The 27145-nt window shown below is 42.4% G+C and overlaps 1 protein-coding gene and 2 non-coding genes across 3 annotated transcripts; all 3 read left to right on the top strand.

Moving 5' to 3' along the window:
- The first annotated feature begins 600 nt into the window (after positions 1-600).
- Positions 601-12232, top strand: LOC115121277 (uncharacterized). Its single transcript, XM_065022036.1, has 21 exons — positions 601-760; positions 863-921; positions 1011-1091; positions 1191-1315; positions 1963-2106; positions 2407-2505; positions 2616-2777; positions 2917-3016; positions 3196-3416; positions 4071-4227; positions 4416-4639; positions 4992-5112; positions 5425-5621; positions 5733-5847; positions 6054-6223; positions 6319-6416; positions 6580-6710; positions 7034-7220; positions 11711-11852; positions 11945-12041; positions 12115-12232. Exons 1-21 carry the CDS (start codon positions 738-740, stop codon positions 12120-12122), a joined length of 2661 nt encoding a protein of 886 aa, XP_064878108.1. The 5' UTR covers positions 601-737; the 3' UTR covers positions 12123-12232.
- A 12533-nt stretch (positions 12233-24765) lies between these two features.
- On the top strand, positions 24766-24839 carry trnai-aau (transfer RNA isoleucine (anticodon AAU)). The gene has a single exon. It is a non-coding gene; the product is annotated as a tRNA-Ile (tRNA).
- An 82-nt stretch (positions 24840-24921) lies between these two features.
- On the top strand, positions 24922-24994 carry trnaf-gaa (transfer RNA phenylalanine (anticodon GAA)). The gene has a single exon. It is a non-coding gene; the product is annotated as a tRNA-Phe (tRNA).
- The last annotated feature ends 2151 nt before the right edge of the window (positions 24995-27145 follow it).

The following is a 27145-nucleotide window of genomic DNA, read 5'->3' as shown; positions in this document are numbered from 1 at the left end:
CAGTTTACTCTGGGCACCTCTGGACAAGAAGATAATAAGAAGCCAAAAGACTCATCTATGTATCTGTGCCAATATAGTGTCTGTGACAGCATGGGCAGCGCCAATGAGGCTATCTTCACATTAAAGTAGTAACATTTCTTCTTCACAATTGTCTGAGCCCTTCTGATGACCCGATTGGACATGACTTCAACAGGGTCACCAGTAGGGCTCAGCCAATGAAGTTGGTAGTCCCACCCAGTTGACTACATTCAAATTGTGAAAGTGCATGCAAATGCAGCATTTTGGCCATTAGAGGCCAATATCTTTCTCTCTGTCTGGGCTACAATTGTAGACGGTTGGGTAATTATGCTTTTCACCTGTGAAAGGCTGTTGTGCTGCTAATGAGGGAGTTCTATTAACCTGAGCCGAGGTGCACCGGTCCATGGCCCCTGACATGAATGGATAAAAGCGGTGAGGGCGGAGCACCCTTCTAAAATTGAACAGTTGCCTTACATTTAGGTTTTTGTCCTAACACTACACAGCTGATTCAGATTAACAAAGCTGGATTATTATTTGAATCAGCTTTGTAGGGCTAGGGGAATAAAAAGAAAATCTGGGGTTTGGGGTTCAGGTGACTGAATGTGGGAAGCCTTTGTCATAGGGTAAAAGTTGCATACCCCTGGGCTGTAGGCTGCACACTTTGGGTCATATATCAGGTTCTGTAGCTGTGTATTTTATCAGAACAAATCTGTTCTACAATGATTATTTTCCTTAGCTCAGGGTAAGTAGTAGCAGGCCTAGGAGAGTCTTATGCGACGCAAACATTTGAGTTGTGTTCTTCCTCCTTTTAATCAATCATAATAATTTCTCAAATGCCTTACAGGTTGTTTTGCCTATTGATGGCAGCTGTGGGCATACAAGCACAACAGACACCTTCTATAAGTATGCATTTTGTACCTTGCAAATTTAAGGACTAAGCGTTTGACTATTTTTGTAAAAGATTTTTTTTCAACTAACCGTTCCTATTCCAGATGACCTCAACGCTGAATGCCTTGGTAACGTTATTCGTTTGAGTGTCGCTCCTCTTTTTGAAGAGGTTGATGCTGTCTTCAGTGAGTTTGCCTCTTATGATTCTCTTTCTCTCCTTTCATAATTCATGGCTTGATATTGCTTGTCAACTATTGTGTTCACACCATCTCCATCCCTTCCAGATGACACACAAATCATAAACCTGACGCCTGACCTTGCTACTCAGTGTGGATTCAGCTTTAAATTTGACCCCATGGGGAATGCCATGTTTTTTGCTTCTCTTCAAAACTGCTTTTCCCAAAACATGGTAACCCTAAGAACTGTAGCGTTTGCTTGTACTTCAAATTGACAGTTTGCCTTTCAGTGTCACTGCATTTGCAACTCATACTGTAGCAAGGTCATTTTATTTACTTTTGACATGGAGTCATGCTGAGACCAGGCTCTTTTACAGATGAGCCCTGTATACACAAAGATACAAGTCAATATTTGCATCACTAGATGGAAAAATGAAATAATTGAAAACCCATTCTTCAGTAAAAAAATGTCCTCAATAAGCCTGAGTTGCCGTAGAGTTGCTAATACATACAATTTAGCGCATGGATGTTATTAGAAGTCTGGTTCCAGAACATTGAAGCAGTTTTACTTAACTCTGTGGATATCAAAAGGATCTCCATTGTCCGCCACCCCTGGGTCTGGTATCTCTTACCTCTAAGTTAACGATGACGTAAGGTACAGCAGAAGTTTATGGAGGGCTTTCAGAGGGCCAGCCAACTTTCTGATACAGACTGCAGTGATGTGAACTATTGAGCTCTACTCCTGTAGTGTGGCTTCAATACAGTGGCAGCTGCATTCATCTAGCCAATTTTTCCACAGTCTATAACTTGCATGAATGTCACCTGAATTTAGTTTTTTGCTATATAATGAAGCCATTTTTCCCTTCCCCCTTCATTTTAGGATGATAAGATGTTCAGCTTGGTCATGCAGTTCAGGCTGCCAGGAAACCACATAACTGAAGACCCTGTGTATAGAGTGGGCAAAACCTGTAGCTACACCCCCTGGACCTCCCGAGAGATTCTGTGCGCCCGCAACTACATGGAGGCAAGTGAGCAGAGCATGCCCCAATGGACATGTTTACAGTCGTGCTTGTCGTACTGCCTGTATAAATGATCTGTCTAGAGCTACAACTGTCCAGTGTTTCATTTCTTCTGCGACACAACGTAGAGGTCTTGACTCTCTATCTCAATTCCACTCGCCTCTTCAAAATGCACATAGGAGAACTTTAGAGGCCTATTCTCAATGCATTTAAGGAGGCGAGTGGACAGATTGAGAACTGGCCCTTGATTTCCTATTGTATGGGAGGGAGAAAATGCATAGGGAATAATGGCCTTTCTTCTCTAGGTGTCTGTCAGAAGGACTCTTCCAGACATCCAAACCATCCCCGAACAGCCCACTGGGCGCCCGAAAGCAAGGAGCGGCAACTTCCGGAGAGGAGCTGAGGTAGCCGTATTTCAGTTTCTGTAATTTCACTACAAAATGACAGGATGGCGCTAAACAATGTGCGTTTGTTGAACATTTTGTTTAATTCATGTTTCCATTTCCTGAGACAGGCTGTTGCTTCAGGATACAAAATGACAGCAGTCGTCTTTAGTCCTAGCAAGAATGTCATGAATGTGGATGAGGTCCAAAGAAAGGGCTATGCAATAGCCAACACTCCCACACGGCTGGTGTTAAGAAGCCCTCATAATGCAGAGGAGACATACCTCCAGAATGTAAGCTGACCTCCATGAACTGGGTCATGTTCAGTAGAGCAAACATTTGGAAACGGTGGCCCTACCTGAACTCTACAACATATTGTTAATACGTTGTGCCCTACTGAACACGGCCCTGGTGTGGTTGCCCCCTGAACAGGTAGCTGGGGTTCCGATGCGGGTGCTCTCAACCTCAACCTTCTTTGAGCAGAAGTGGCTGGTTACTCGAGTAGATGCCACGGCTGTTTGTCCAACACCAGGTTGAGTGCGAAATAATTTAAGATCCTATAAGCCCAGTTCTTAATTGGCTCCAGACAAGACTTTCATGTAGTGTTCAGTTGGAAAAATGTTTTGGAACTTTTTCCAAATAATGGCACAGTTGTTTTCAGTTGCAAAATGTTCTGTTTTGATGTGCACTTGGCTTCTTGTTTCACTGCAGAGGCAGTGACCTTTACTCCAGAAGTGATCACCTGGTACATGCCCAAGCACATAGACCCACTTTTGTCCTCTGATGCCTTCACCATGTTGGAGGTGTACATGGGAATTGACGCTAAGAGGCTGGACACTGAGGAAATGGCTGCCAGAAACTACTCGGTTTTAGTCACAGAGGCTCATATTATTGTTAAAATTCCAGTGGGGGCGGTTGGCGGCTACTTCAAGGTCAGCATTGGATGAGTAAAATGTTCCTGTTTAATTTCTAAGTCTTATTTGTAGAGCCCTTTTTACTACAGCAGTTGTCAGTGCTTTGCAGTAACCCTTTGCCATCTCTCATGGGTAAACTCCTAGAAACGTTGTCTTGTGTAAAATGTTTCTTATTGAGCAATTGTCTGCTTAATCAGGCTAATATACAATGGATTGCAAAATTGTGTGAATGTTGCATGAAATTACATTTAAACATACTCTACCGCTTGTCTTTGCAGTTTGTCCTTTAGCCGCTTGAAATTTGAGACCAAATATCCACACTAAAGGATTGTTTACCTGACTTTTTAGGTAGCCGGTAGCTTTGCCACTGTCGACTGAATGCAAGCCACACTCGGCTGCTGTTTACATATTGTGCAAGTGTTTACTTTGCGTGTCAGTTGCTTTGAAAATGCACACCGCCGGAAATGCAAGTTGACAACCATACACCTACCAGCTCTCTAAAGTCTGGTAACCAATACTTTCCTTTTGGATATTTTGTCTTACATTACGAGCGGCAAAAAGACAAGCGGTGGAATAATTGTATTTAACTTTCTGGCTTATAAGGAACATTTACCTGTTTTTGCACTCAAATTGTGTATTACAGCCTGACTTCATCACTTGCCTCCCTTACAGAGCCATATTCAGGATGACCAGTACTTTGTCACTTACACCATTGAGCCCATGCTTGAGTTGCTGTGGATCGAGGAGGTCGCACATGAGGACACCAGCTATAAAGTCCTCTTCCCTATCACAACGCCTCCGATGGCCAGGCCTCCACAAGTTCGCAACTGTGAGGCACTATTTAACTAAACCAGACTATGGTAATTTGGGATGCCTGGGTTGTTCATTAGGCACAAAACAGAAGAAAATGTAATGAAATGGGGAGGCAATACCTGGACTTACCCAATAACAAATGTCAATTTTCAACTTCCATTTTACCGCATTTCAAAATGTTTTCCTTTGTTTGCCAATGAACAGACACGCCCTTAGACACCGTTCCTGAGCAGGCAGTGTTTGTGCTTGAGTTGGGGACCTTCAACCTTGATGTGGAGCTGCTGAACATCACCTTTCCCACCATGGTGCTAACTGTTGCAGAGTGCAACGCCAGGGGCTTCAATGTTCATGAGCAGAGATCCCCGGACAACACCTTGAAGACCTTCAGGATGGAGGTGCCCTTCTCAGACCCGGTGGTCTTTAAGGAGGTGTGTTTCTGTTAAATGCAAAGCCACGCACAGTGATTTGTACATGCCCTAATAAGTGGGCCACCAACAAAATAATGGCACAAATGTACTTTGTATCCATTATTTTGGCAGTTGCGTGCATTTGATTTAGAGGAATGAGGGCAACAAAATAAATAATGGCACAAATGTACTTTGTATCCATTATGTTGGCAGTTGCATGCATTTGATTTAGAGGAATGAGGGCAACATTACTTTAAGTATATAGTTTGTTTTAATAGTCCCCATATGTACTTAGTTGTCACTTGATGTTGAATAGAGTTCTGTTACAACAATAATGCTGACCAATTGACCAATGCTTTTAACCTCACTACAGAGAAGGGCGGAACAAGGTGTCACAACCTTCACTCTTCAGCTGATCTACGGCCTGGTCATCTTTCCAGAGTACGCTCCTTTCTCTCACTCTGCCGTTGTGGACGCTGTACTGCTGGACATTGGTATGCCTCTGGACTACGCCAAACTACTGTTGAATGGTTTCCTCTCGTTAATAATTGCCCTGAAAGGAAATGGGCAGTGAAAGCCCAACTAGCCATACTGTAGGGTTTTCCTATGCGGTCTTTCTACAAAGAAAATGTTAAGCTTTAGAGTATTTGGACCCTGTTCCTGATTTGCCAGGATCGTGTTTATTCAGTCCCACCTTAGCAAAACATTTTGCAATCTAAACAAGGGTTTCTTCTTGGACCAGTTCAAGTAGTACCTTCCTGTTTTCTGTGCTTAATTAATGAACACAACCCTGTTTGTCCTTGTAGTGCCACCCTCAGTCACTGGCAACTGTGATTCGGAGAACTTCCACATCACTGTGGACTACAGGAACCAAGAGCCCTTTTTTGTGGTCTTGGTTGGCAAGCGGCTGCTTAACCATGAGTTTGCTCAACAGTATTTAACAGAAGGCGACACAGACTTCACCATCACGTTGCCCTTCTCTTCGCCGGACGCAGTGTTTGAGGTACGACGCTCTCCCAAAACATAACCTAAATTGCTTTAGCTAGCCTCGCTTTCCTTACCCTGTATACATGCATACAATATTGGACTAATGAACTCTCCCATTGGTTCCCAGTCAGTTCACTCGTCCTCTGTCAGGAGCAGACTGGATGTGGCTCTGTTGAATCCTTACAACAACATGACCATCAAATACTTTTCCCTGGCTTGCAGCTTCCTCAAAACGCTGACTGGTTGGTTCTCAAACAATTACTTCCGATAAATAGGTGTTTAACATGGTTACCAAACCTGGGTTCCTTGCAAATACTGTGAGTCTAATAGTACCAGATGGGCATGGTTTGCACTTTTGGTGCCATTCCATTGGTTCAAGCTCAATAAGTGTAACAAATACAGAACCCAGGTCTGATGGCTACCTGTCTTTTGCTCCCCCACCTCCAAGAGTGTTTCTCTAACGGAACGATGACTGCGCTGGCGGTTAAGGTGGAGGCTGTTCCCGGTCTGAACCCCGGTCAGCTGACCCTGAGCGACCCCGCCTGTGGTCCCACCTACAGCGACGATCGGTTCGCCTACTTCCACTTCACTGTTAACTCCTGTGGTACCACCAGGAAGGTAAAATGACTATTACCCTGAGGTGATGGGTACTGTGTATTTACGGACTGTTTGCTTCTGCAGGCTGTAATAAGCAATTCCCCTCTACTACATAGTTTATCAACAATGTCATGCTGTATGAGAACGAAATCTCCTTGCCAGATGAACTTGAGGTGAAGCTGAATGCCACGACGTCTTCAGAGGATGAATATCAGTAAGTGCATTACTCATCAGTTGTAGCTATTAGCTTTCATAGGTTTATTTCTCTTCACCAATTGCTCAATACTTTGTATACAGGGAAAATGTGCCTCTACTACCAGTGTCCACTCCACTGCTTGAAGTTTCCCTATTGAAGTTGCTTACATCCCTCTTTTTAGGTTAAAGGTTTCCTGCTACTATGTGGCCAACATCACTCGCACATTGGCCTTCCTGACCAGGCCGCGTGACAATGAGCCTTTTGCCGAGACTGGGACGGGTCGACTAATGGTCAGAATGAGACTCGCTCAGGGTAAGCGTGTACAAATTCAGAATTTCAACTTGACCCCTAGCCTCAAAGTATCTTGGAAGGTCTCCTTTACAAAACCATTCCCAAAAATCTAAACCTTATGATATATTACTCTTGCTTTCTGAGATCTACAGGTGTGGCTATGGAGTAACGGTGAGGAGCTGATGTGGGAATTTGTCAGAAGCCTCTGGTGGGGGGTGGGTAGTGTTAGCTATAAATGGATTGTGTTCATTAAGGCACAACAGGATATGATAAATGAGCATTTCTTAATGGACAAGTTCAGATGCTGCCCACTGAACACGACCCCCGGTTGTTCTGTGTTCCAGACGCCTCGTATAACACGTTCCACCAGGAGGAGGACTATCCAGTGGTGAGGTACCTGAGACAGCCTCTGCACTTTGAGGTGGAGCTGACCACATCTGATCCCAAGGTAGCGCTGGTGCTTGACCACTGCTGGGCCACCCTCAACGAGGACCGCGACTCCCGACCCCGGTGGAATCTCATCATTAATGGGTAACATGTTGTTTTTGGGCCTAAACAAGTGTTATTACATTTACATTACATTTAAGTCATTTAGCAGACGCTCTTATCCAGAGCGACTTACAAATTGGTGCATTCACCTTATGACATCCAGTGGAGCAGCCACTTTACAATAGTGCATCTAAATCTTTTAAGGGGGGGGGGTGAGAAGGATTACTTTATCCTATCCTAGGTATTCCTTAAAGAGGTGGGGTTTCAGGTGTCTCCGGAAGGTGGTGATTGACTCCGCTGTCCTGGCGTCGTGAGGGAGTTTGTTCCACCATTGGGGGGCCAGAGCAGCGAACAGTTTTGACTGGGCTGAGCGGGAACTGTACTTCCTCAGTGGTAGGGAGGCGAGCAGGCCAGAGGTGGATGTTATTCCACAGGTGTGGTTCCTGAGTAATTAGCAACCTATCATGCTTGGCAGGCAATTTACTTTGGCTACCGTGGCTATGCCCCCATCCATAGGTCGAGTGGTCACAATGCTTAAAAACGATGTGAGCCATGTGCGGTCTGTCACCAGATCTCCACCCAATTGAACACTTATGGGAGATTCTGGCGGGTACGATCACATGCTTGTTATCACTGAGTGGTCCCTGCAGCGTATCATTGGAACGGAACGTATGCTGCATCAAACGACTCTAAACCGCGTTGTCTGAAAAGCATCTAAACAATGTTTTGTACTGATGATAAATAAAGGTCTTCACAACTTTATTCCACCTTTGCTTGTAAAATATATAAATGTTAACGTTATCATCTAGTCTAAATAACAGGTTGACTTGTTTTACAGTATGATGCGGTACAAGGGAGCCATGTAAATCTAGTTTAGAAACTATGGCAGCCATGTTTGTCAAGCAAGAACTCCTAGAATGCCGTTCACTGCGCCCGTTGCCTGAGATCTTAACTTAGTTTGGCCACTTCAGCATGTGACAAATCTTTGTACTTGTTATGACATACACATGACAAGTAGTTTACAGGTACCTATACAAAATGCCAATTGTCGTCACCTCCCCAAATACAACCGTAGCACGAAAGCTAAACAGAGTTGCAAGATATAGTTAAGTCCTTTGGGGAAGGTATTGTGAAGAGGATGATGCAGGAAATATTACAAAGATCTGGGAATTTATCAACTATACATGGCGGGGAAGACAGTTTCTCTAAGCTATATACCCCTGGCAAGGGCGGTCTTATCTGGCAACACGGAGGTACCATAGTTTACACTCTTATGCAGTGTTGAAATCAACTGACGACTTCAGTGTTAAGACAATGGGGGTACTCCAGTTGAGATCAATATTAGTCTGACAGACGCTTACGTGATTGTATGATGTTAGCTCATATTCAGTACCACCTTCAAAAGTGTTTTACACACGTGTCCATTACAATCTAGGGAAGAATCAGAACGCGTTAATAAAACGCTAAGTACATTATACTTACGGTACTCAGTAGAAACGACAACACGTTACACAGAAAATAAGGCACTTTGATAGGAATGCACATGTCCACAGTTATTTGTAAGGAAGGCAAGGACTGTATACTTGATCTGGGGAAGTGCTTGGGCTTTCTTTTGAAGGAAAGTTTGTCCGGCTCATTAAATTCTCAAATAGAAATGGTCTGCAACAGTGAAATGGGCTACTTTTGTGAATGAATGAGGCAAAATTAGAAGTTGAAACAGCCTATAGAAAATTAGCAGGTAGTGTGCCTTGGTCTGAGGTCAGCGCGGGTTAACTGTCCACATGTTGGAACAGTGAGTGCATTCTCACATCACGCGCATAAAATCAACTCCCACTGGGGCGACTGTTGAAGATATCTGGAACTCGCGTGTGAAAAGGTTAATGTTGGCGTTACCTACACCTTTTTACTCAATGTTATCCTTTTGGTTTGCTACAGTTGCGTGTTGTGCCAAGCTGATGGTCAGTCGAATGGAAATCAAGAGCGGCTGGCAAGCTTGGCTTGGCTTTCCGATTTGGTTTCATACAACTGCTCTTAACACTGACTGAATAGTTGTTGGTTTTGGGTTGAATTCAGTTATTGCACTAAACCTAAAGGATGGTTCAGATGCCTGTGCAGCATGGATGTTTGAAACTGAATAGGATAAGTTGACAGGATCCCCAGAAGTTGATGCCGCTTTCAATTGAATTTCCTGTCCTAGAGGAATGCGCTAATTGGGAGTTGCTAAACATGAAGAAATACCACGGTCAAGTGTAGCAGCATCTTGCTAACCTTATTTAGCTAGCTAATGTTCATATTTGAAAAAATGTTACTACATTTTTGATTTGGGTGAGCACTTTGCCACAGATGGACACGCTGGCCTAATTTTTTATCTCAAGAATTTAAATTGGTTAACTATTGAAAGATGACTTTTTACTACATTGTAATGGGCTACAATGACTTTGACCGTGATTATGCACGCTGCAAATGCAAATGACTTTATTTTGCGGGTGCCTTTTCAGTATGTGGATGCATGTTACACCAAGCAGTGTAGTGAAGCAACTTTATTGGTCAAAACCATTCATTTGGGGGATCGGGTTTGCAAAATGCTATGAAATCACGCTATTTTACCATTTTTATGAAATGGAATCAAAAACCTAAATTTGGCCATGTGGACACGGAGTAATTTTGCAGCTGTTTATTAAATCAGCAATGTCATAGCAGTTTTTTTTTTGAAACAGGCTGAAATGTTTTGTATATCATAGGAAAAGGCACAATATTCACATGGCTGTGCACTAAATGGGCAGTTCAGATTTGTCACTTCAGCTGCAACTGCAACTATCTCGTTGTGCAAAATCCTGACCATCGTCATTCAGCTCAAGTGGATTTGTACTGGTGTGGGCGTTTGTTTCTTAATGTAACGTCTTCAGATTTCACAAATTCCTTTTTGCTAATATCTGGCAGTTAAACAGTAAAGGATAAACCTCCCAAAGATGCAAATAAAAAAAGTAGGCCTAAACTGTCTGCGTAGGTTACTTGTATAGTAGAGCTGCGCCGTTCACAGAAGTCCTCCACATGTGAATCCGATGTCGTGGGTGTAGAATTGATTATGTGTGACCAATTATTCCAACAGCGGAAGATTTGCTCTGGCGCATTGCATGAAATTCTTGTTTAAAATGAAGTACTCGTGTTGAAAAATATGATTGCCTTGTTGATGATACCGACTGTCTATTCGGCAACTTTGGTTAAAACACGGTCAATTGATCAATATTCAGGTCGCCTGTAGTCTGACCATTCTGGGTCATTTAGAATTTTAAGAACCATTTAGAGGGACATCTCACCTCATGTCAATGGACTTGAATATACATGTTTGACATCCGTCATTTAACAAGCCATTGCAGTAGACCAAAATAAATAAATATTGTTGATGGAAAGCCCAATTTCTGTTCTATAAAATAAAAACGTACTAAATCAGATTCATCCACGTCTGATGGGCCAAAAGATCAGAAATTAAAACCAACAAACCACTGTCGTGACGTGACCTTGAATTATCTGAGGACTGTTTAATTGTTAGCCGACTCTAAATGAATCATGTTAGGATTTGGGGTGCCGAGGAAGCGGTTTTAGAGTTACCGTCTCCCGACTTAAACTCTAGACGGTATAAATCTATTAAATTGATAGTTAACTTATTAACCCTTACATCGTATCCTCCTTGCAGCTGCAAAAACCCCAGCCTTATGATTCAGTACTATACAAGTTGGTTTAATTGAATTACTAGCTAACTAAATAACACAGGCTAAACACACAGGTGACACAATATGACAGCTTGTTACAAGGTTTCTCTTCACACCCCCCACCGTTCCGTAAGGGACACTTATCATTGCTACATTTTTGAACACACGAACCGGCACCAGCTTGGAGTAAAAGCATGAATGTATTTATGCGGGATGCCCGACGTGGAAAGGTAGGTGGTTGGTCTTCTCTCTGATTGGCTACATGAGATCACAATGTCGTTGGTTGTCCGTGGCTCCAGTCTTGAACAGAACTACAGGATGGGTTTTCCTTTCACTCGTTCTGGAAGATGGGCTAATCAACCCTGTCGCTGATTCCTCAGTGGGTGATGAGTAGGATGGTTTGGATATAGTAGCAGAATGATCTCACTTAAGTTCATTTTTCTAGGTACTTGTGAGTTTAGGAAAGTTCCAAACGTGTAGCTTGCGCCTCACTGTTTTCTGGTTAATGTTAATTTCTGTTACCATTCCTATTGGTTTTTATTTTTACTAGAAACGTCCTCACTCTACAGGTAGGAAGTCTCGAGCCTTTACATTGTATATGAAATATGTTTTTTCAAGACAGGTTATTTTTGTTGGGAAAAGCCTGTTAGCAAAAACATTCCTTTAGTTGTACTGGAGGGGGAGAAAGAACCCACTTCTGCTGTATATTGATCTGATCCTCACAGGACAGTCATGACACCACCACAAGACTTCGTACACAAGGCGGTTGGGGTTTGCAGCGTTTTCTTGTTCCTAACTTAGTCCCTCTCTCTACACTGGCAGCTGTGAGAACCCCGAGGATCCATACCGTGTCGTCTTCCACCCGGTAGTAGCTGATGCCAGGGTCCACTTCCCCCCTCACGTCAAACGCTTTGAGGCCTATATGTTTTCCTTCGCCGAGGATGCGGTTGAGCCGAGTGGCCAGGTAACAAAGTTACCCCAACAATCTTTATTGGTTAATTTTGTGTGAGTGGCAATCATACATTTTTATGACACCATCAAATCTTTGATTCCTAGGTCTTTGTCCATTGTGATGTGGTCATCTGTGATGCCAGTAGTCCCTCTGGCGGCCCCTGTAGTGGACAATGTGTGAATCAGGAGAACTCGAAAAGAGGTAGGTCTTGTTTCATGCTTTTCAGACCCTGCCAGACCATAACTGAACTAATAGTTTCTCTCTCTTTTAACAGGTCAATGACATGTCAAAGACCTCTTTGAGGAGCGTCATTTATATGTTTCTTCTGGATACATTCTTTGGGTGTAATGTCTTGTTCTAACATGTCAAATAAAGTGTTCTATATAAAACAATCCTAACCGTTGGAGCTACCTTAATTGTATCTGATTTGCATTTAACACCAAGGGGCATGTAGTAGGCTTGTCATCTGACATGTATCAATCAGCATGGAACTCTGAACCATCCACCGGAGGGAGATAAGTGTTGCACACCAATTTCCCGTCTAGGACAAACGATGGGTGTCAAAACAAAAGCTTTCCAATGTCCAGTAGGATGAACTGACTCAATGTTAGTGGTTTGCCAAAGTGAAACCAGCAGGGCTGTGGTTGGATGCAGTGTTGGTAATTTTCAACTGAAATTACAACTTTCCTTGATACCGCTTGGTTTCCATCCAAATATGGACATTTCTTCTTTAATGATATGCATGTCAATCTCTCATGGCTCAAATGGGAAGAGCTTGACTTCATCGCTACTTGTTTGTGTAAGAAGTGTTGACAAGCTGAATGTACCGAGCTGTCTGTTTTTTAAAACTACTAGCACACAGCTCAGACACCCATGCATTCCCCACAAGACATCTCTTCACAATCTCCAAGTCCGAACTACGAAGGTCTCTATGATTACGTTGCAATCTATTCCGCATCAGGATAAGATTTCAAACACACCGTACGGAACAGCGGGGTCTGAAGACACTCCTTAAAAAGTTGCGAGCTTGCACCGCAGGACGGCTTCATTGCTCCAGACCACCACAAGGGGGAGTTTGCGCAATCATTATGCATTTGGGTCCCAAGGCTTTGATGACCAAAGACTACTTTTGACACGAGCCACCCTTGCCTTGTGGCGCTCAACGAAGATTGCTGACAAAACAGATGGAAGTTGCCTTAACGAGTCAAGCAAATGTACAATTTGAGAGGAATGTGATAATGTAGAGAAATGGCTTTTTTTGGTCAAAGTTAAATTACAAATCTCTATTTAGCAAGTTAGACTAGCTGGTGTTAGGAGAATGAATTTGTAAATCGTCTTTCAGGGACTCCTGAGAACCAACAAACCAGGCAGTTGTCTTGTGAAACAGTGGATGTAAAGAATCGAGCTGGCTAAAGCAGTCAAATCAAATTTATTTATATAGCCCTTCGTACATCAGCTGATATCTCAAAGTGCTGTACAGAAACCCAGCCTAAAACCCCAAACAGCAAACAATGCAGGTGTAAAAGCACGGTGGCTAGGAAAAACTCCCTAGAAAGGCCAAAATTTAGGAAGAAACCGAGAGGAACCAGGCTTGTGTGGTGGCCAGTCCTCTTCTGGCTGTGCCGGGTAGAGATTATAACAGAACATGACCAAGATGTTCAGAAATGAACAGCATGGTCGAATAATAGTAAGGCAGAACAGTTGAAACTGGAGCAGCAGCACAGTCAGGTGGACTGGGGACAGCAAGGAGTCATCATGTCAGGTAGTCCTGGGGCATGGTCCTAGGGCTCAGGTCCTCCGAGAGAGAGAAAGAAAGAGAGGAGAGAATTAGAGAACGCACACTTAGATTCACACAGGACACCGAATAGGACAGAGGAAGTACTCCAGATATAACAATCTGACCCTAGCCCCTCGACACAAACTACTGCAGCATAAATACTGGAGGCTGAGACAGGAGGGGTCAGGAGACACTGTGGCCCCATCCGAGGACACCCCCGGACAGGGCCAAACAGGAAGGATATAACCCCACCCACTTTGCCAAAGCACAGCCCCCACACCACTAGAGGGATATCTTCAACCACCAACTTACCATCCTGAGACAAGGCCGAGTATAGCCCACAAAGATCTCCGCCACGGCACAACCCAAGGGGGGGGGGCGCCAACCCAGACAGGCTGACCACAACAGTGAATCAACCCACCCAGGTGACGCACCCCCCCCCAGGGACGGCATGAGAGAGCCCCAGTAAGCCAGTGACTCAGCCCCGTAACAGGGTTAGAGGCAGAGAATCCCAGTGGAAAGAGGGGAACCGGCCAGGCAGAGACAGCAAGGGCGGTTCGTTGCTCCAGAGCCTTTCCGTTCACCTTCCCACTCCTGGGCCAGACTACACTCAATCATATGACCCACTGAAGAGATGAGTCTTCAGTAAAGACTTAAAGGTTGAGGCCGAGTTTGCGTCTCTGACATGGGTAGGCAGACCGTTCCATAAAAATGGAGCTCTATAGGAGAAAGCCCTGCCTCCAGCTGTTTGCTTAGAAATTCTAGGGACAATTAGGAGGCCTGCGTCTTGTGACCGTAGCGTACGTGTAGGTATGTACGGCAGGACCAAATCAGAGAGATAGGTAGGAGCAAGCCCATTTAATGCTTTGTAGGTTAGCAGTAAAACCTTGAAATCAGCCCTTGCTTTGACAGGAAGCCAGTGTAGAGAGGCTAGCACTGGAGTAATATGATCAAATTTTTTGGTTCTAGTCAGGATTCTAGCAGCCGTATTTAGCACTAACTGAAGTTTATTTAGTGCTTTATCCAGGTAGCCGGAAAATAGAGCATTGCAGTAGTCTAACCTAGAAGTGACAAAAGCATGGATTAATTTTTCTGCATCATTTTTGGACAGAAAGTTTCTGATTTTTGCAATGTTACGTAGATGGAAAAAAGCTGTCCTCGAAATGGTCTTGATATGTTCTTCAAAAGAGAGATCAGGGTCCAGAGTAACGCCGAGGTCCTTCACAGTTTTATTTGAGACGACTGTACAACCATTAAGATTAATTGTCAGATTCAACAGAAGATCTCTTTGTTTCTTGGGACCTAGAACAAGCATCTCTGTTTTGTCCGAGTTTAATAGTAGAAAGTTTGCAGCCATCCACTTCCTTATGTCTGAAACACATGCTTCTAGCGAGGGCAATTTTGGGGCTTCACCATGTTTCATTGAAATGTACAGCTGTGAATCCGCATAGCATTGACTGCACAATTGTAAGCTTGCCTTGCAATGCAGCTGAAGGAACATGGCTAGCTATTTACTTGCTTGAGTCGGATTAAAAAATAACTGTTGCCGCTCTGGGTATGGACCCTAAAACAGTTCTAAACTAATATTCATACCAATCAATGAACCGCAAGTCTGAATGGCATTAATGAAGCCAAGAGTAGAATATACCTTTTGTGCCAAGGATGCAAGACCTATATACACATGTATTTTAGTTATTACCACGTATGAGATTCCCATATTGTAGCCTGTACATTGAATATATTCACCGACCATGTACTCTTCCCTGGCAAATAAAGGTGCGGTTCAGGTATGACACACTTTCAGTCATATCAAACGATGCGGTGTCTGCATGTATGTATTACAATTATACACTTAAAGTGTTTACTGCTCCTGGGATATCAATGATTACACATTGTAACTATACAATAGACTAAACATGATTGATTTCTTAATTCATATATAGAGGAAAAAACCTATCTAACTCCATTAATCTGAGGACACAGGATAGTATTTCAACCAGTGGAGAATGTGAAACGCTTTATTGAAAAATCGATATGTCTTCCGTTTTTCCCAGACCTCAAAAGTAGTTTCCTGCTAGGGTTTTAAACGTTGTCGTGGACAGAACATCCAATCATGTTATAAAAAGGGGTTCTTTTGAGAGCAAAAACCTACAGATGCAGGGACAAACAGTCAACGGGGAAATGTAAATGGAGAATAGGGGGAATTGTTTTTTTTTTGGGGGGGATCAGGCAAAACATTGAAGGGATTTTACAGGGCCCTAATGACTACAGACATTGACAGTCTCCTAGCCTAAAAACAAATGCTGAATGCACTGCCTAGATTGAGGGAAATGCACTGCCTATTATTGGATTTGATCAGGGCATGGCAGGGAAGCACTAACAAACTGCCTTTTAGTCCAATAAAAATACGTTATTAGGGTGATAAATAAAAGGCAGTTGCTCCACGCATGACACAAGAGAACCCTCTACTGGAGCAAAACGCTTACAGCACCTGGTATTCCCAGGCGGTCTCCCATCCAAGTACTAACCAGGCCCGACCCTGCTTAGCTTCCGAGATCGGGCACATTAACTTCATACTACACACCCCCCCCCCCGCATGCGGGTTCCTGACTACAGCCTCAAGCTCATTACCATAACGCAACGTTAGCGATTTCTAAAAATCGCAAATGAAATGAAATAAATATGCCTGCTCTCAAGCTTATCCTTTTCTTAACAATCCTGTCATCTCAGATTTTCAAAATATGCTTTTGAACCAGAGAAAATCAATAATTTGTGTAAGAGTGTTGATAGCTAGCTTAGCATTTAGCGTTAGAATTTAGCACGCAACATATTCACAAAAACCAGCAAAGGAATCAAATAAAATAATTTACCTTTGAAGAACTTCAGATGTTTCAATGAGGAGACTCAGTTACATAGCAGATGTCCAGTTTTTCCTGAAAGATTCTTTGTGTAGGACACATCGTTCCGTTTTGTTACTATGCATTTGGCTACCGAAACTAACCGAAAATTCAGTCACCTACGCGTCGAACTTTTTTCCGAATTAACTCCATAATATCGACTGAAACATGGCAAACGTTGTTTGAATCAATCCTCAAGGTGTTTTGTCATATATCTCTTCATTGAAATGCCGTTCCTGGAAGCTTGCTTTGTCCTCAGAATCGCATGGAAAAATACTAGTAGCTGAGTTTTACGCACCAATTTCCACGCAGGACACCGTGCGGGACACCTGGTAAATGTAGTCTCTTATGGTCAATCTTCCAATGATATGCCTGCAAATACGTCACAATGCTGCAGACACCTTGGGGAAACGACAGAAAGTGCAGGCTCATTCCTGGCGCATTCACAGCCATATAAGGAGATCATGGAAAACATAGCTTCGGAAATCCTGTTCATTTCCTGGTTGCTGAAACATCTTGGTTTTGCCTGAAGGTTTTGTTCTAGGGCACTCACAGTGAAAATCTTTGCAGTTCTGGAAACGTCAGAGTGTTTTCTTTCCAAAGCTATCAATTCCATGCATAGTCGAGCATCTTTTCGTGACAAAATATTGCGCTTAAAACGGGCACGTCTTTTTATCCAAAAATGAAATACTGCCCCTAGAGTCTTAACAGGTTAAAAATATATATATATATAATATAAAAAACACACTATTTACAACATTCAGACAATAAAAGATGAACAATTCACCCTTTAACAAAATCAGAAAAAGAAAAAGTAACACAATTATCCACTAAAACCAATTAATAATGAATTACAAGTTTTCCATTTGATAGAATTTCAATTACAGTACTCACACACAGTTTCCTCCACCGTTTCTATATATTATGTATCTTTCTCTAAAATACCACAACAAAAATCCACACTCTCAATTTTCCCTTCATAATGACCTAAATTCCTTAATCTTATTGCATATCTAGCATGACTTAATACAAAATTCCCCTCATTAATCTTACTCATTACTACTGACTTATCCATGTTAACCTTTGCACCCGATGCCTGTCCATATACTTTAAAACACTCCATCACCCTTTTTACACTTCCCTCATCTCTAACTGTTATAGTGGTATCATTTGCGTATTGATGAATCAAACTAAAACGTCCTTGTGGAGTCTGTACACAATTTATAAGATATTTTTTTAAGAAATGCTGCTAAAGGTTCTACCGATAAAGCTGATAAAGGGCACCCCTGTCTCACAGATCTCTCAAGAATAAAATAATCAGTTAAAACCCCATTACACTTCACCCTACTTCTTGCCTTCTTATATAATAATTTTATCCATCCTACTATTCTATTACCAAAACCATATTTATCCATTACCCTAAACATAAAATCATGTTCCACCCTATCGAAAGCTTTATTTAAATCTATGCTTAAAACTAATTTTTTTAAATCACATCTCTAATTGTATCAGCAATATCTCTACCAGGGCACACTATAATTAGGTGTAGGTGCTATAATATCATTTAAAACTTGCTTCATTCTATTTGCCAGTATCTTAGGTGTAATACCTTATCTGAATTTAACCTGTTGCTTCTACTCGGGATGCTTGCGTCCCAACTAGAACTCTGGAAATGCAAATGCGCTACGCTAAATGCTAATAGTATTAGTTAAAACTCAAAAGTTCATTAAAATACACATGCAGGGTATCGAATTAAAGCTACACTCGTTGTGAATCCAGGCAACAAGTCAGATTTTTTAAATGCTTTTCGGCGAAAGCATGAGAAGCTATTATCTGATAGCATGTAACACCCCAAAAGACCCACAGGGGACGTAAACAAAATAATTAGCATTTCGGCGTTACACAAACCGCACAATAAAATAGAAAACATTCATTACCTTTCACCATCTTCTTTGTTGGCACTCCTAGATTTCCCATAAACACTATTTGGGTCTTTATTTCGATTAAATCGGTCCATATAAAGCCTAGATATCGTTATATGTAGACTGTGTGATAAACGAAAAAAACATCGTTTCAAAACGTAACGTCATTTTTTAAAATTCAAAAAGTCGACGATAAACTTTCACAAAACACTTCGAAATACGTTTGTAATGCAACTTTAGGTATTAGTAAACGTTAATAAGCGATAAAATTCATCAGGAGGCGATGTAAAGATCATTAGCTGTCCGTCTGGAAAAATGTCCGGCTAGAAACTCAACGAAAATATCCGGTCCTAGACCTAAGGAGATACGGTGCCCTGCATGTGTTTGACCAAGAAAAAACTTGAAGGGAAATGACAAGACTCTAGACACCGTGTGGAAGCTGTAGGTACTGCAACCTCAGTCAATTAATTGTGGTTCACCTTTATCAATGGGTTCAAGTAGCGCATGGATATATTTTCCCATTTTCAGTGATCAGTTTTTCCTGTGCTTTTCGATGTAAATGCCGTTCTGGTAAAGCCACAGCAGTGATTTAACCAGTTTTATAAACGTCTGAGTGTTTTCTATCCACACAGACTAAGCAAATGCATATACTATATTCCTGGCATGAGTAGCAGGGCGCTGAAATGTTGCGCGATTTTTAACAGAATGTTCAAAAAAGTAGAGGGTCGACTTAAGAGGTTAATAAACTAATTGGCCTATAATTCTCCAGTTTCAATTTGCTCCCCTTATTTTTATATAAAATCAGCCCTGTCACCATAGATTCTGAAATACTATTATTATCCTCCATATATTGATAAACTTCCAATAAAATAGGTGCTAAAAAACATTCATATATTTTATAAAACTCTGCAATTATCCCATCTACTCCAGGACTCTTATTTACTTGTAAACCATTAATCGCATCTTTAACTTCATTCACTGTTATCTTCCCATCACACATTTGTTTATCCTCTACATCAATTTGCACATCCACACTATCCAATATCTCCTTTACACACCCCTCATCCACCTCCCCTTTCTTAAATAAATCCTTATAAAAATTCTGCACTGTTTCTAATATCTCTACATAAACATTGACAACTTCACCCTTTACATTTGATATCTTTCTAATATACACTGCTCAAAAAAATAAAGGGAACACTAAAATAACACATCCTAGATCTGAATGAATGAAATATTCTTATTAAATACTTTTTTCTTTACACAGTTGAATGTGCTGACAACAAATCACACAAAAATTATCAATGGAAATCAAATTTATCAACCCATGGAGTCGCACTCAAAATTAAAGTGGAAAACCATGACCTCCCTACAACGCCTGGGCATGCTCCTGATGAGATGGCGGATGGTCTCCTGAGGGATCTCCTCCCAGACCTGGACTAAAGCATCCGCCAAGTCCTGGACAGTCTGTGGTGCAACGTGGCGTTGGTGGATGGAGCGAGACATGATGTCCCAGATGTGCTCAATTGGATTCAGGTCTGGGGAACGGGCGGGCCAGTCCATAGCATCAATGCCTTCCTCTTGCAGGAACTGCTGACACACTCCAGCCACATGAGGTCTAGCATTGTCTTGCATTAGGAGGAACCCAGGGCCAACCGCACCAGCATATGGTCTCACAAGGGGTCTGAGGATCTCATCTCGGTACCTAATGGCAGTCAGGCTACCTCTGGCGAGCACATGGAGGGCTGTGCGGCCCCCCAAAGAAATGCCACCCCACACCATGTCGGACCCACCGCCAAACCGGTCATGCTGGAGGATGTTGCAGGCAGCAGAACTTTCTCCACGGCGTCTCCAGACTCTGTCACGTCTGTCACATGTGCTCAGTGTGAACCTGCTTTCATCTGTGAAGAGCACAGGGCGCCAGTGGCGAATTTGCCAATCTTGGTGTTCTCTGGCAAATGCCAAACGTCCTGCACGGTGTTGGGCTGTAAGCACAACCCCCACCTGTGGACGTCGGGCCCTCATACCACCCTCATGGAGTCTGTTTCTGACCGTTTGAGCAGACACATGCACATTTGTGGCCTGCTGGAGGTCATTTTGCAGGGCTCTGGCAGTGCTCCTCCTGCTCCTCCTTGCACAAAGGCGGAGGTAGCGGTCCTGCTGCTGGGTTGTTGCCCTCCACGTCTCCTGATGTACTGGCCTGTCTCCTGGTAGCGCCTCCATGCTCTGGACACTACGCTGACAGACACAGCAAACCTTCTTGCCACATCTCGCATTGATGTGCCATCCTGGATGAGCTGCATTACCTGAGCCACTTGTGTGGGTTATAGACTCCGTCTCATGCTACCACTAGAGCGAAAGCACCGCCAGCATTCAAAAGTGACCAAAACATCAGCCAGGAAGCATAGGAACTGAGAAGTGGTCTGTGGTCACCACCTGCAGAACCACTCCTTTATTGGGGGTGTCTTGCTAATTGCCTATAATTTCCACCTGTTGTCAATTCCATTTGCACAACAGCATGTGAAATGTATTGTCAATCAGTGTTGCTTCCTAAGTTGACAGTTTGACTTCACAGAAGTGTGATTGACTTGGAGTTTCATTGTGTTGTTTGTGTTCCCTTTATTTTTTTGAGCAGGGAATGTTCTCCTCTGTTTATTCTTCTCTAATCCAAGAAAAAACAAAGTGCATTTCTTCCCCTCAAAAATACTTTGCTTTACTTCTTATAAAAGCCCCCTTACACTTATCTATTTCATATTTACTAAATTTTTCTTTCAACTCTAAAAACATTTCTATATTATAATTAGGTTCACTGTCACACTTCCCCATTTCTTCTTCCAATTTAGCTCTCAACTCATTTTCTTTTCTTTTCATCCTACCCCTCTTTTTCCTTGCATATCTTATACTAAAAACTTTTATTTTTTCCTTAACCTTGTCCCACCATAAACACTTATCATTCTCTTTCTGCTTGTCCTCCATTTCACATGCTATCAAATATTTAAGTTGTTTCCCATATTCCTCATCTTCTAAATACCCTGCATTCATACACCATATTCCACCCCCTGCTCTTTCCTTATCTAAGCCCACTGAAAATGTTAAACCTGCATGAGCACTAAAAGTTGCAAAACATACATAATATCCTTCATGAAATTCCTTCAACCGTCTTTTACTAAAACCAGATCTATCCTTGTTTGTTTCAAATCCCCTAAAACCACCTGCCTTCTAGAAAATTATCTTTTGTCTGGATTTTCCTCTCCACATATCAATCATCACTTTTTCACCTCCACCGCCGCTTTCCTCTTCCTGTAGCCTCCCCTTGTTCTATCAATATTTTCCATGTCAACTGAATCTGAAATTGACTCTAAATCCATCTCATCCAACCAACTCAAAATCTTCTTTCCTGTGCCCATTTGTGTCTCCTGTATCGTTGTCAGCATCCCACTCCCCTCCACTTCACCTCCTTCCGAGGCACCCACATCGCTCGAGGTCCCCCCAAAGTCTGTGAGTCCCCAGTTCCTCCACCCAGCCCACTCCCCCCTCCTCCTGAAAACTCCCTCTTCTTATTTCTGAATCCATACTGCTCCCTATTTCATTTGTCTTCTGTTTCATCTTCTCCCTTCCACCCTCCACCACGTCCTCTCTTCCATCTTCTTCTCCTTCTTGTGGTGATACAATTGCTTCCTCAAAAAGTTCCTGTTAGAGGAAAATATAGTTTAGATGATCAATTATGTATACATTAATGATTAGAACCATTTATGCTAATACTATTATGTTATGATTTGAAAAGTATGGGTTTTTAGTTGAACTGTTACTGAAAATGTAAGCAGAAATGAATTGTGTCTGTGTCTCCTGGGAAAGTTTAAGAAGGAGGGATAAGATAGTTTTTCAAACAGATAAGAATGTTTTGGTTGGATTCCATTAGGGGAGAGAAGTATATCCTTTAGACAGGTTGGAATGTAGTTTATGAGGGGAGTGAAACTATCTCCAGGACCGAATACTACGCCATTGTAAGGCTGGGAGAGGGTGTGAAACTGATGACGTCATTTTATGTTCACTTTCTTTATAATGTAATGTTCTTTGTATTTTGGGTCAGTACTCTCTGGAATTAAACACTCTTACCTGGCTTTTAAGACTGGTCTCAATCTATTTCATGCATAATTAATGAACTTACAATTCATTAATGAATTTAGAAATGAGTGCTAATTGGTTTTGGCAATTAAAGCATAGAGGAATCTAAAATTCCTCTATCAGTTCCTTACTCCCCTCTTCAGCCAAAACCTCTCCACAGTTGCACTCCTCTAGTCTCTTTCAGCATCCACCACAAAAAGACCTTGCCCTTCCCTCCAACACATTCCCTCACATAATGACCCTGTTAACCACACTTGAAACATTTAAATTCAGGGCAGTCCTTGACTATGTGCCCAGACTGGATACACCGTCGACAAACCCTGACCTGCTTATCGTGTATTACTCGGAAATACTCTCCTCCCTCCAGTGTCTCAAATTATGTCGAAAATGGCAACGATTGTACTGTTTCAGTGAATTTTACTTTACAGATTCTCGTCCCGTCCACGATCTCTGTACCTGGCCAAACTCTCCTCCTTATTTCTGAGACAGCAGTTACACCCCAGCTACTCAGCTTATCCAGTATGACTTTGTCTTCGATGTATAACGGAAGATTCATGAAAGATACAACTAGCTCATTGGCAATCATATCTCTCGCCATGATCCTTGTATCTCTAATCATTAAACCATCCATTAACCAATCCTTTCCTTTTCCATTTCGCATTGTAATTTCGTACTTTATTTCTCCTTTCATTCTACATCCCACCACCTCCCCACACACCTCTTTAATCGAACGTAGTAACTCCATTGTTGTAACTTTATCTTCTCCCATCAACTCCACTGCCACCGTAAATTCTTTGCCATATTTCAGTCCTCCTTCATCTCCATGTTTCTTCCGTTGAGAATATTCTTTGTCCTTGTCCATTCCACTAGTCATTGCCATGTTGTCCGTCATAGTAAACAAAAATGAGAACAAAAACTCTCCCCCAAGCAGCAAAACTGCAAAGGGGGAAAAAAACGAGGCAAACTTAAACTTGTTCAAATGCAAAAATCTAAATTATACTTCAAAAAACGTTGAAAATAACCAAAAAAGCTCTCAAGCAAACACTCTCAAGCAAACAAACACTCACTCACGACTTAATCACCAACACCTGTCTCACTTTCCAAACAGGAAGTGCTCACTCAGGCCGGTATGGCCGTAAGCAAGAAATTATCTCTTGGTGCACTATATAAAGTCAAAGTGAGTCTGATTTAACATATGTTGCAGTTTCACCATTTAGATAAGCATCTTTGTGTCACTCAAAAAGTGGAAGAAATTGCATATAATGTAGCAATCACGTTGGATGAAATACAAACTAACCTTGATTACTTATTTCAAAGTGAGGGCATCTGTATTTGTTCTTTCTTTATGCTCTGGCTTCAAGGAAACTTTCCACAGCTTTGTTTGTGGGCCTCAATGGTGTGTGCTACGCTGCTCCTCTGAAAGTAAGTAATGTCTTGCTTTTTCATCTGACATTTTGACATCAGTGTTACATTAAAGTTGCTTGTCATTGCTACATGACAGTAGGTTGTCGTAAGACAAGGCTGCATGAAGTGTGAACTGCAGCTTTCTTGGATCCACAAAAATATGTGATTTTGGGGAATGCGGGCATCGATCCCACTACCTATAGCATGCTAAGCAAACACAATACCAATTGATCAAATTCCCCAGCTGTTTGGAATTGCCACAAGGAGCAACCAAGAGTGTCCAGTCTTGTCAGGCTATGCTGTTGGTGGACTTGTTAGTTTGCGCTCCAGCACTTGCAGAGGCTCGGTGCATCTCAACAATTGTGCTCTGTAGCCAGCGGCCGGTTAGCTCAGTTGGTTAGAGTGTGTGATACGCTGCTCTCTGAAAGTAAGTAATGTCTTTCTTTTTCATCTGGCATTGTGACATCAGTGTTACATGAGAGTTTCTTGTCATTGTTACATGACAGTTTCTTGTCATTGTTTACATGACAGTAGGTTGTCGTAAGACAAGGCTGCATGAAGTGTGAATTGGAGTTTTCTTGGATCCATAAAACAATGTGCTTTTGGAGAATGTGGGCATCGATCCCACTACCTCACGCGTGCAAAGCATTTGAGCTAATTCCCCAGCCGTTTGGAATTTCCTTAAGAAGCAACCAAGAGGGTCCAGTCTTGTCAGGCTTTGCTGTTGGTGGACTTGTTTGTTGACGTGCCAGCACTTGCAGAGGCTCGGTGCATTTCAACAATTGAGCAAAATAGCAAATGGCCGGTTAGCTCAGTTGGTTAGAGTGTGGTGCTAATAACGCTAAGGTCATGGGTTCGATCCCCATACTGGCTATTATGTATATTTTGAGTGTCAAAATTATGAGTCACATGCATGTGAATTGTCAAGGGTGCCACAGAATTATGTTGAGTGAATTGCCGGAATAGCTCAGTTGGGGCAGCGTTAGACTGAAGATCTAAAGGTCCCTGGTTCGATCCCAGGTTGTAGCGTTTGTATTTGTTCTTTATTTATGCTCTGGCTTCAAGGAAACTTTCCACAGCTTTGTTTGTGGGCCTCAATGGTGTGTGCTACGCTGCTCCTCTGAAAGTAAGTAATGTCTTGCTTTTTCATCTGACATTTTGACATCAGTGTTACATTAAAGTTGCTTGTCATTGCTACATGACAGTAGGTTGTCGTAAGACAAGGCTGCATGAAGTGTGAACTGCAGCTTTCTTGGATCCACAAAAAAATGTGTTTTTGGGGAATGCGGGCATCGATCCCACTACCTATAGCATGCTAAGCAAACACAATACCAATTGATCAAATTCCCCAGCTGTTTGGAATTGCCACAAGGAGCAACCAAGCGTGTCCAGTCTTGTCAGGCTATGCTGTTGGTGGACTTGTTAGTTTGCGCTCCAGCACTTGCAGAGGCTCGGTGCATCTCAACAATTGTGCTCTGTAGCCAGCGGCCGGTTAGATTTCGGCAGTTGCTGTATGGTTAGTGAGAAAGTCCATATTGCAAATGTACGGTCCCTTACTAGACGTCCAAAATCGTTTGTAAAATTCCCGGACGGCGTCGGGCCGAGCGGCAGGGCCGGACCTACCAGGAAGTCATCAAATGAACTTTGTCGGACATTCGGTTTCCATTTTACAAAAATAATACGATTTTGGTAATTTTTCCGCTGTCCCGGAATATCCCACAAGAGGGCATAAGCAATCATATTGCTATTGGACAAAACATCACGATTCACGACGGGGCCTTATCTCGAAAACGGAAAATATTTCGAAGCCGAAACTCGGTGAGCGTATGTTTGGCATAATGGGCAGTTGGCCCCGAACAAGATGGCGTCTAGGCCTCAACGGTTTTTGAGTTATGGCCATTTATCTGGGATTAAAGGTCCAAAATGAAAATAGAGAAAAAAAAATTCCACTTCACCTCAAAGTCAAGGAGCCTCCGGTGTCAATAAAAAAAGAACCAGCCATTTATCTTTCGTCATTTAAGAGAAATCGTACAACGACAGATTGGTGATGTTCACGGATAGGTGTTTTTTTTTTCAACGGTTACAGATCCAGTTGCAGGGTGTTCTTACAAATCTTTTTAAAGTGTGCTGCGGAGCTCTGCGAGATTTCTGTGATTTTCTATGATTTTCTGAAATAACACACACTCACTAAACCCTCCGTAAATAACTCAGTTCTTAACGTAAAGATTTAAAACTCAGGATTCTGTAAAGGCATACCCCAATCAGGATATGAGTTTATTTATAGCTTCCTGTGCCAACCGGAAGTGCCTTAAATGGTGTCACAGTGGCAGTTTCCAAGGGTTAAAAAGGTCAGATCTTTTCAAAACTTCATATGTGTGATTAGGCAACCACCATAAAATGTAAGTCAGTAATTTCTCCCAACAGTTGTCAAAGAAAAGCTCTCTCTCACACACACACACACAGAAACACACACACAGCAAGGATGGAGTGACAAAGTGCGGTGCTTAAAGACACACAAAGCCTACAATGGCATTTACATATTCTCTAGGCCTGTGCCGAGTTCAACAAGATGCCCCGCTTGACCGCAGCTCGCTAGGTCTAAGCACAGCGACCATTAGAAAAGTAGGCCCAAAATGAAGGCTGGCCCTCAATGTCATTTGCTTTTGGGTGACAGTGAGAGAACCGTTAAGGTGAGAAGCACAAATCGACCTCAGGAACGTACCTGAGGTCCTCCCGATCCGTGCAAGCCTAACCTTGACCCTGTGGCATTAACCCTTAACAGTTAAAAGAAGGTGTTTACATCAAAGAGTTTGCATTGACTTCTCTCCCCATAGGAATACATTACCTGCACCTCTAAATTCAACCTGAAGGCTATGTGGGTTATGAATGCCTAATGAACCTGTCTTCTATGACAGTCCATCAGACCACTATGAGGTCTACCTGTGTCGATTCTAAACTTCCTGGACCAACCGGAAGTGGTTAAATTGACCCAAAAGGTGTTTTGATGTACATAACCTTCAAAGGTGAAAATGACTACATTCAACCCTGTGTAGATCGTAGATCAGTCAATTCTTAACTTAAAGACTTAAAACTCAGGATTCTGTAAGTGTCTATGTCAATCAAGACATGTGTTTACTTATAGCTTCCTGTGCCAACCGGAAGTGCCTTTAATGGGGTCAC

The sequence above is a fragment of the Oncorhynchus nerka genome, linkage group LG8 (assembly GCF_034236695.1).
Source record: "Oncorhynchus nerka isolate Pitt River linkage group LG8, Oner_Uvic_2.0, whole genome shotgun sequence".
Classification (NCBI taxonomy): domain Eukaryota; kingdom Metazoa; phylum Chordata; class Actinopteri; order Salmoniformes; family Salmonidae; genus Oncorhynchus; species Oncorhynchus nerka.
This window is presented reverse-complemented; position numbering and strand designations above follow the sequence as displayed.